This window comes from Sminthopsis crassicaudata, chromosome 2, assembly GCF_048593235.1.
Source record: "Sminthopsis crassicaudata isolate SCR6 chromosome 2, ASM4859323v1, whole genome shotgun sequence".
Classification (NCBI taxonomy): domain Eukaryota; kingdom Metazoa; phylum Chordata; class Mammalia; order Dasyuromorphia; family Dasyuridae; genus Sminthopsis; species Sminthopsis crassicaudata.
In genome coordinates, this window is record NC_133618.1 from 439,448,200 (window position 1) to 439,458,753 (window position 10,554).

General features: G+C 45.4%; 1 protein-coding gene across 6 annotated transcripts; it reads left to right on the forward strand.

Annotated features, from left to right (window-relative positions):
- Positions 1-201: 201 nt before the first annotated feature.
- Positions 202-3,378, forward strand: LOC141557179 (uncharacterized). 6 transcript variants are annotated; one of them, XR_012486726.1, is made up of 3 exons: positions 574-704; positions 1,794-2,150; positions 2,407-3,378. XR_012486726.1 is itself a non-coding variant. In XM_074292474.1 (2 exons), exon 2 carries the CDS (start codon positions 2,355-2,357, stop codon positions 3,237-3,239), a length of 885 nt encoding a protein of 294 aa, XP_074148575.1. In that variant the 5' UTR covers positions 202-704; positions 1,794-2,354; the 3' UTR covers positions 3,240-3,378. The 6 variants fall into 6 exon arrangements, 5 of the variants coding, with proteins under 5 accessions (XP_074148575.1, XP_074148577.1, XP_074148574.1 ...); XM_074292474.1 differs by having other exon boundaries at positions 202-704; positions 1,794-3,378; XM_074292476.1 differs by having other exon boundaries at positions 573-704; positions 1,927-3,378.
- The last annotated feature ends 7,176 nt before the right edge of the window (positions 3,379-10,554 follow it).

Consider the following 10,554-nt stretch of genomic DNA (forward strand, 5'->3'; position numbering starts at 1 on the left):
TTTGCCCTTTGCTTCTCCAGCTCATTTTACAGCGGAGGAAACTGCCCTGGGGTCATACAGGTAGTAAGCATCTGAAGTCCAGTTTGAGCTCCGGTCCTCCTGAGTGCAGGACCAGCGGGCTGGGCACTGCGCCCCCTAGCGGCCCAGTTTTACAGCCCAAGAAACGGAAAGGAGAACTAGCTCGTCTCAGGTCTCACAGCTGGTTGGTGTTAGAGCTGAGAGAATTCCCAGACCCGGCGGTCCCACGAGAAACCCGCGGCCCAAGTGGCCCCCGCGCAAAGCCTCTTTTCACGTTACAGCTGATCCCATCACCATACGCGGTTGGGAGCTTGAGTCCGCGGGATGGGCTGAGGCAGTCGGTGCGCTGTCCAGCTTTCCCCTCACCTGGAGGGGAAGCTCCCGGGCCTTTCATCCGTAGTCTTTTCACCCCGGTGTGGGGGCGGGGAGTTCAGTGGAGGTGGGGGTGGGGAGCCCTCTCCAGGGGCTACGCGCCCGGCTCGCTTCCGTCCCGGCCGGGAGAAGGGGGTCACGGCGCCCTAGAAGTGAGGGCGTGGGAGGGGCGGGAGAGGGATTTCTACTCCGGCCTGGGCCTGGCTCACAGTGGGACGGGGGTGGGGCCGGGGCTGCTGTGACGTCGACACCGGCATTGAGACCCCCACAATGCCCGTAAGGACCAGAACCCCGGGCGGCGCCAGACTCTGCAGGTGAATAAACGGGTTTGGGAAAGATTTGGGGAGGGTTTGGGGAGGAGGAGCTACCCCGCCAATGGATCACGGCAGGGGGCACCACTCGGGGCTGACCCTGACAAATCACAGCATTCCCGGGGGGCATGATGAAACCTCGAGACTGACGGGAGGACGCTGGGATGGGGAGGGGACTCCCCAGAGTGCGGCCCAGGTCCCCTGCTCACTTTTTTGGGGTAAGGATGTTTCAGCCGCCCCTAGAGACTAACTCCCCCTTCTCTTTCTCCTACACTCAGCCCCCCTCCCCCAATTCAACTTATTTTCATTCTTCTGGGGTAGAATAGGGTGGTGTTACTTATGGTGTATGGTCTACAGGGCCTGAGGAGGGAGGAGATGGGCTCTGGGACAAAGAGGCAGGAAACACTCGGGAGTGCGCTCCCATCCCCTCCGGGTGAGTCCAGGCCGCCCATGTGTAATGTTCCCTTCAAGAAGCCCAGATACTAAATCCAGGAAAAATTATGATTCTCACACCCAAAAAGCACTTTAACACATCCAAGTGTGGGATTCCTACTAACAACCCTGTAAAGTAGGTAGTGTCGGCATTATTCCCTACTTATTTTTTGCCTATTAATAGATTGGGGTTCAGAAAGGTTAAAGGTCAAACAGCTAGTTATTTTAGAGCTGGAATTCAAATCAAACCTTCTTGATTGAAATTCAAGAGAGTCAACTGAAGCATCTTGACTCTTTCTCTATGAGAAGGGAAGAAAGGCAGAGAGAGAGACAGAAACAGAGAGAGAGAGAGAGAGAGAGAGAGAGAGAGAGATTGAGAGAGAGAGAAACAGAGAGAGAGAGATTGAGAGAGAGAGAGAGAGAGAATTTTCTGATGGGCTTTGAGATTATTCCTACTTGGAAGATAGTTAAAGAATTAGAATAGTAAGTGATTAAAATAGGGCAGAAGAATAGAGGTCTCCTTCTCCCCTACCTCCTAGGCAAAAACCCAGCCAGTCTACAAGATTCATTTCCTGTGGGGACAATCCCCACCTTCAGCCACCCAGGGCCCTGAGAATACCAGCTACCCCGTCCTCTCCAATCCCACCCTCTCTCCTGCAGGGAAGCTGTCCCAGTCCCTCGGCCTAGGGCCTGGGAGAGGCTGTCAGACATCCCCCTGCCCTTGTGATCATCTGGTGGCCACTCGGTGGTGATCAGGACCTGGAACTCAACATCCATCCATCCATCCCTCCAGGCCCCACACACCATCACCAGCTGTTGAGCCCAAGAGAGTTCTGGACGTTACCTGCTCAGTCCACGTAGGGTCAGGACCATCCCTGGCCCCAGGGGCAGCTGAGTCAGACAGCAAGACCCTGAAACTCACAGGCCAGGCCAGGCCTACAAATCTGGCTACCAGCACCCAGATTTAAAGAAACCTGATTCACTAAGAAGACTGGAAACCATTTCCCTCACCCCCAGGTGCACAGATATTTAATGTCTAACAGGAAAGTCAAATCCCCTCAGCCTGAAACTTCACCCTTGAGGCAGCTCCTTGTGTAGTTCCAAACCTCTTTGTCCAAGAGCTTCACTACAAAAAGAGAATTTCCCCTCTCCTCTTCCCCCTTGAAGGATCAGGTCCATCTCTGTGCCCGCTCATGAGTGTGGGCCCCCAGCCCCTGGGAAATGGACATCAGTATCCAGAACATCCTGAGCTTTTGCTTTGGACGCTTTCTAGGGTCCAAGAACAGCCAGCCATTCCTGCCCAAGATTGAAGGCCCTCTGCTACAGATCATGGGCCGCCCCCCATCGGAGGCGGAAGATGCCCTTCTGGAGAATGAAATCATCCCAGACAGCATGCCGTGCTTCCCAGAGGGAGACAGTATGAGCAGCACAGAGAGGGACCAAGGCCCTTGGGATGCGGTATTGTCCCCTGACGGTGAGGGATCCACAGGGGTTGTGGACAGAAGCAAGCTGCTGTGGGAGTCCAACCTCATCCCCATCTCTGAGGCCTTAGGGGCTCCAACGACGGAGCACCCTGCCAGCTGTAACTGTGGACAGCTGGGCCCCATAGCACTCTTCTCTCTCCCGGAGGCCACAGAATCAGTGACTCGAAATTCCTCCCAGAGCCTGGCCACCCACACCAGACAAAATGATTGGAGGATGGATACAGAAGAGAGGAAAGACATCACAGAGCTGATGAGCAACTTTTCAATGAGGCCCGACTCTGCCAGACAGCTGTGGCACAAGAATCGGGTGTGCCAGGCGTATCACGGAAGTCCGGAGGCAGGCCGGCCCTCCTCAGGGTACTGGGGTCCCCCTCAGCCCTTCAGTCATACGGACTCTGGCGAAGCAAGAGCCCTGCAGCCACCTCAGCTAGACCTGGGTCCCACACAAGGCTGTGCCAGCCCGAAGCCCTATTGTGAATGGTCAGATACACAGGCACACGCTGACACAAACATGCACATAGAAAAGCCGTCTCAAGCACATCAGCATCAGCATGAGCACTTACATAGAAAAAAGCATTTTCGCATGAAAACAGACACAGACCTAGGCCATCCAACCCTTTAATTCCCCTCAAAGTTTTCTGTCCTACAGTAATATCCTGGGGATGGACTGAAGGATCCTGGGAGGGGGCAGGGGAGTGCTTCCTGGGATTTGGAAAGAAACAAGTGTCCAATAAAGGCAAGAAGACTCCCTCTCTGCTCTATATGACTGGCCTCTCTCTGCATAATCTCGTCGTACTTGCTTTGTATGGGGTGGGGGGGAAGGCTTGGTTCAGGAGGATTCGAAGGGGGCTAGCATTCTTAGATCCTCAGAGTGGCTCCCCCTTTACCCCACATAAAACCAACTTCGGTCGTTCTGATGTGAACTTCACTAACTCTACACCTCCCAACCCATTTTATAGGAAACCAATATCCGAGAATAATTTGCACCAAGAGGATCAGAGGTATGATTTGAATTCAGGTCCTCAGACTGGAAGCAAGTACTTTTTTTTTTTTTTTTTTTTTAACTGTCCCACATTGCCTCCTTATTCTTTCCTGCCCCTCACAGAACTCTGTTCCTCCTGAACTATTAGAACACTTTTGATAACTCTGAGTGTCAGCTTCCAAACCTCCATTCTGTAAGAGTCCCCCAAACTTTAACCTTCCCCAAAGTGTCAGAGCATCTAGGATATTAACCCTAGAATATCAGAGGTCCCCTAAAACTCCCTCCACCCATGTCATTTGTAACATGGAGGGGAGTTACTGATTGTATTCTTTGTGGGGCAGAAAGTTCAGTTTACCCCCTACCACCACCACCACACCCTTTCCGCTCCTTTCCCCACATCTCTGGAGTCTTGAGCCTTGGCCCTTTGACCTATTAGGGTCACAGAATCATAGGATTTAGAGCTATAAGGGACTTTTAGAGAATGTCTAATCTGGTTCTCTGAACTTGGAAATCTAGAATATGAGCCCCCAGCCTAGGGCCTCGAGCAAAAAAAGTGTTGGAGTCCATGCCCCATCTTGCCTGCCAGACAGACGCCTACTACATACCTGTCTTGCTTAGCCCATGTGTCACTAGAAAGGAGCAGATCACAAAGCAGGCCTCTTGGCTATCCTGGGATCCCACCCCCCACCCGCCTGTGGGTCTTGGATGGCTCCAGCCCCTTATCCAGGGCTGTGGTGGTTCCGGGAGGAGACAGAGACAAACAGCAGCAGCTGGAAGAGCCTTATCTATGGCCCAAGAATAGACACTGGGGCACAGGAGAGATGGGGGGAGGGCTAGAGAATTACCAAAGAAAACCAGTGTGGGACTGAGGCCTGGGGAGGGAAGTCAAAGCTCATTTCTATGCATAGTCCCTTCCTTTGGGAAGCCTCCCTTGATTACTCTGGGCACCTGCCATATCTCCCGATTCCCTTTCTGTAGCATTTACTGTCTATATCCTGAAATGGAATGCATGAGTCCAGGTTTCCTGTCTCTTCTTGGTTGTGTAACTTTCATAGAAAGAATTGGAGACCCTAAGAGATCAATAAAACCAACCTCAAATCTTTGAGTAGAGAAAACAATTAGTAGAATGAGTCCATAGTATAGTGCCCAAGTATAGTGCATAATCTTATAGATTTATGGTTGGAGAATACTTAAGTGATCATTAAACCTAATCCTCCTTATTCTACAAATGAGAAAACTGGGGCCCAGAGAGATTAAGTAACTGGCACAAGAAAGCCACACTACTAATGAGTAGCAGAGCTAGGTTCTAAACTCAGGTCTTCAAAACTCCCAATCCAGTGCTTTTCCCACTAGAAAAAAGGTTAAAAAGTAGGATTTTAAGATTTGGACTTGGGAGTCACTTTAAAAATTACCTAGAGCCATCTCATTTTAAGGAAGAAGACAAGGAACATATTTATTAAGCACCTATTATGTGCCAGGCACCAGGCTAAGCACTTTCCAAAAATCTCATTTGATTTCTAAAGAAGGAACCAAATGTTAAGAAGTGACAGTTTGTGCCAAGTCACAAAGGTTATCAAGCTACCGTTTGAAGCAGATTTTCCTGGTTCTCCATGATGTTCTTTTCACTTTGTTCCCTTCTCCACATGGATGACTCTTGTATCACTGTGACCTTCCATTTGGGAAGACACTGTTGTCTCCTGCTAGGCCCCCTCACAGGGCCTAACATAGGCCTGAGGAAATTAGGTGCAAGTCAAACACTTGTCCATTCACTCAGAAATAAGACTCCTTCACAGCTCGGGGGTCACTCTTCAATTATAAGCAGCTTTCCAATACATCACATTTATTCTCTTGACAGCCTTGTGAGAGAATTAGGACAATACTTCTTAGCTCATTTTATTTCTATTAAGCACCTACTATGTGCCAGTGCTGTGAATAAGCACTGGATTGGTTACCCCCCAAATTAACCATAAAGCCAGGACTAAACCATAGTCTTCTGATTGCTTATTCAGGCTTCTTTCTGCCCTATTAGGCTTCTAAGGAATGATTTGCTCTCAATAGTTCCTGGCCTCTCCAGGAAGGTCTTATCAATTAGAGGCCCAACAAGCTTCCATGACTCCATAACCCAGTAAGTTCATTGGCCAGATAAGAATGACTTAGAGGACAAGAAATAGAGGGATAGGCTGACTGTCACATAAGCCAGGATCAAATAGAAAATGCTCCATTTGTCATTCAAAGCCCTTCAGATCATCTTTCTTTCACCCTGTAATGATCCATCCAGTAACACATACTCCAGGCTTTGACTGTCTTCAGTCTCTGGAATGAGGTCTCCCTCCTTGCCTCTCTGCCTCCTGACTTCCCTTTTAAGATTCAGCTCAAGAGATCGTGGTTCAGTGGCTAGAGCACTGGCCCTGGAGCCAGGAGGACTGGAGTTCAAATGTGATCTCTGATACTTGATGTTTTCTAGCTGTGTGACTGAGCAAGTCATTTAACCCCAATTCCTTGAAGCTTAAAAAAAAAAAAAAGAAACAAAAGAAAAGATTCAGCTCAAATCCTACCTTCTCTCTGGGGCTTTTCCTAATCTTACTACAATGACTAGTGTCTTGCTCTTTGAGATTACTTGCCATCTGACATGGACCTAGTTTTATATGTTTCTATATACACATATACATATACATTGTGTATATGTATATTTGTATATATATTATTATTAGAATACATATATTTATTAGAATGTAAGTTCCTTGAGGATACATATACATTTATACATATATTAGAATTTAAGCTTCTTGAGGAACTTAAATGTTACAGTAGAATATATGTGTATGTATATATATATATATATATATACACACACATATTAAAGTACATATATATTATATATATTAGAATCTAAGCTCCTTGAGAAACTTAAATGTTATAGTAGAATATATGTGTGTGTATGAATATATATACATATATTAGAATACATATATGTTATATATATTAGAATGTAAGCTCCTTCAGGATTTTACACACATATGGTATATTAGAATATACATATATGTAAATATTCATATATATATTAGTATACATACACACATTAGCATGTAACTTCTTGAGGACAGGAACTATTTTTAACTTTTCTTTGTATCCTTGGCACTTAGTAAAGAGCTGGGCATATATAGTTAATGGTTAATAAATGTAGACTGACATACATTTTCATACATCATCCTAGAACATTGAAATATTCTATAGTCTTTGTCTACCTATAGTTCCAGTCCTATTCTCTTAGACTGTACACATGGACCTGTGATCCAATCCCTACAATTCATTCATTCAGTGAACTCTAATAAGTTTTTATTATGTGCCAAGTCCTGTGCTTCTTGCTGAGGAAGATCAATTTTTTTTTTTTTTTTTTTTTTGCTGAGGCAATTGGGGTTAAGTGACTTGCCAGGATCACGCAGCCAGGAAGTGTTTAGTGTCTGAGATCAAATTTAAACTCAGGTCCTCCTGACTTCAGGACTAGTGCTTTATCTATTGAAGATTAAAAATTAAGATACAATCCTAGGATTGTAGAATGTAGATGTAGAATCTCTTAAGTTGGATCTGGCCTTCTAGCTGGGTGCCAGAGAGAGTGTTGGACTTGGGTGCAGGAAGGCCTGAGTCTGAATCATGCTTTCAGTGCTTACTAGCTGGGTGTTCTGTTTATTTAAGTTGTCCTGATCTCAGTTTTCTCATCTGTAACATGGGGGCAATGATGGCACCTTCCTCACTGGATTATGAGACTCAAATGAGAAAATCTATATAAAGATCTTTGAAAATATATAGAAAATATAGAAAGTCTATATAAAGATATATAAGGAGCTTTGCAGACTTTAAAAGTGCTACAAAAGTGTGAGTTATTATTATTATTATTATTATTACTCCTACACCATCCTACAAGAGCACCAACCCGGCTGCCACAAACCAGAGCACACCCAAACCTGACTCCTACAATCTTTCATTCTAAACTGTCTTCCCCCTCCCCCACTTCCCCTTCACCAAATCTCATTATAATAGAACAGAGTCCTGGGCTGAGAATAAGATCTGATTTCATGTCTTGTGTTTTGCTCTGTGACCTTGGGACCTCAGTTCCTTTTTCTGTAAAATGAGAGGATTTCACCATATAGTTTTTAGGTTCTATCCTGTTCTGACATTTGATGCCCTATGGTTTAAAGTTCACTTCAGCGCTGACATCCCAGGCACCTTCCAACTTTGCACAGCGAGCTCCTTTCTAGCTTTGACATTCTGGTGTTCTGTACTCTGACTTTCCTCCTTCTGACTGACTATGCCCTCCAATATTTCCCCCAACCCAGTCATTAGCCCTATATCTTTCCCTTTCTTCCTTCAGCAATACATTTCTACTTTGTACTTTAGGCTGCTCCCCAGCCCCACAGAGAGCTTACCCTTGCTTTAGTGCTGGGGTCTAGCCTCTGTCCAGAGCCTTTCTATCCGATTGGGGATACCCCACATGATCAGAGATGCCCCAGGTCCCAGGCTCCTTGGGGGCTTCCCACAGCAGGCCATGATGGGATTCATTTCACTTTATGGGGGAGGGACCTGGGAGAGGGTCCTAATCCTCTGTCCGACTATTGTTTGAAGTTGCGAACAACAATTGAAGGGCACAGAGAGCTATAGATAGGTCTGCAGCTGCCCCTGTCTGTCCGAGGCTCCCCCTCCACCTCCCCCAAGGGCACAGTGCCCAAGCATTGTCTGTGTGTGGAGGGGGCAGCACCATGAGGTGCAGGGGCCCTGCCTTGGGGATGACAAGGGCCGGCACAGCCCAGCCCCAGAGAAGGCAGATGAACTAGATGGCTTCTGAGATCCCTTCTGAGATTCTCTGATTTTTTGATGGTCTGAATGTCACATTTTTGTTATGTTTAAAAGTTTACAAAGCTCTTTCCACACAATATCCCAATGAAATAAGTAGTTCAAATGCTATCATCTTCACTTTATAGATGAGGAAAATGAGATTGAGGGTAAGTGAGATAGATGTTATTATTGTCTCTGTGGTACTGATAGGGTCCCAGAAACACAGAGGCCAGATTTAAACACAATCATAGCTTTTATATTATTTTATTATTATTTTTTGTCACGATTTTTAAATGTCAAGCTGGGGAAAAGAACCCAGGCAAAGAAGAAGAATATTACTGGGAGCATGAAACATACCTTGTGTGTTTTCTGGGTTCAAAAGATCTTTGAGATTGGGGCCATAATGTCATTTTATGGGATCCAATGAGGAGAGGAGAAGCAACAAGGTGAAATGTATTGAACGGAGCAATGAACTTGAGAAAGAGAGACCGGTGGTCTTAGCCACAATCTCACTGTATGACCTTCAACAAGCTACTTTCTCTCTTGGGCCTCGATAAAAGGAAAGAGTTGAAATAAATGATCTCTAAGGCTCTATCAGCTCTGTCTGATATTCTGTGGTTTTTCAACATTCTCCCACTGTTCCACCCTCCCTCCTTCCCACTTCAATCTAAGCCACCTCCACCCCACAATGAGCGTGGGGAACAGCTGGCCAACCTTCCCCTTAGGATAACCTTGGTGGAGTAAATGCACTGTATTTTATCTTCTCCTGGATAAATATTCCCTCCCCTTTCCATCTGTTCTCATGGCTCTGATCTGACTCCCTACCTCCTGTCTCCCCCGCATGCCGCTCCTCCCAGCTTGACCCCCCCATGACTAGAACCTGCCTCTGTTCTCTGTCCAGCTGTCCTGAGACCCTGAGAGCAGCCCACCCCCACCCTCATTAAAGTCCTTATCTAGCCTTGCTTGCACAACTGAAACAATCTTCCTGCTTCTAGTCTCTTTTTCCATTCTATTAAAGAAAAATGTAATTGCTCTCTTTTGTTTTTATATCCACATTTCCAATATATCCTCTCTGCTTCCCAGAGAGCCTGTCCCTTACAATAAGTTCCCCCAGTCTTTCCCTTTTGGGGGGAGTTTTAAAAAACTCTTTTGTATCAGGACAATATATTGCAGTAATTTTACAAATGTAAATTTTTCTCAGCTGGTAAGGTATTTATACAAACTACACATTCTATTTATTTTAGCTCGTCTGCATGATAACTCTACAAAAAATTTTATTTTTTAATTAGCAAATATAAAATACTTTCAACCTTGGAGAGATGATCTGGCTTTTTAAAGAGAATGCTATGTGAGAAAACCCACTCAGAGAATTATAAACTTTCACATATTACCAAGTTCAACAGGTGCTTCTGATTTATAAAACATTTAAAACTAGTGACAGGGAATGTTCACTGGACTGCATCAGTGTACTCTATTACAAATCTAGAAATGACTCAAGCTGATTTCTTTTACTAAAAAAATTGAAGCCAGGATGCTGAGCATCTTTTTCAATACTGATCATCTCACTTCCAATGTGACACCATTTGGCCCCCCAGAATTTTCTGCAAAATATAAACATATTTGTATTCTTGGGACCACTATATTTTTTGACAACTGCTTGTGGCCAATGATTATTAACTTTAGGAGTGTAATGATGAGTTTTTCTACCCAGTGTAAACTTCTGAGCCATTTTTTATACTGCCAGATTAACCTTCATTATACTTAGGTATATCCATCTCCTTGCTCAAAAACCTTCCATGACTTCCCATTGCTTAAAGGATCAAGTCCAAACTGCTTATCCTGATACCTCTGTCTCACTAGATGGGAGGACACAAATGGTTATGTGAGATGAAGAAGGGGAGGTCATTCATGACTGACAAAGGGGAATGAGGGAAGGTGAAAATCCTGGAAGTGGTAGATGGTATCTGAATCCCTGGTTTTGCAATCTGGGTAAGAATTCAACTGGTAAAGGAGAAGAAAGAATATATTTGAAAAAGCAGTAAGATTATGATGAGCCATACAGAAATGGCAGAGTGTGAAGTATGCTTAGGAAGCAGAGTTGCCTATTTTGATTGGAGTGTCCACT

Bases quoted from the DNA above. Each gene is read 5' to 3' on its own strand.
- LOC141557179 (XM_074292473.1), top strand. From the start codon at position 766: ATGGATCACGGCAGGGGGCACCACTCGGGGCTGACCCTGACAAATCAC. The intron at 920-2,406 runs GTAAGGATGTTT...GACGCTTTCTAG, and splicing joins CCCCTGCTCACTTTTTTGGG to GGTCCAAGAACAGCCAGCCA.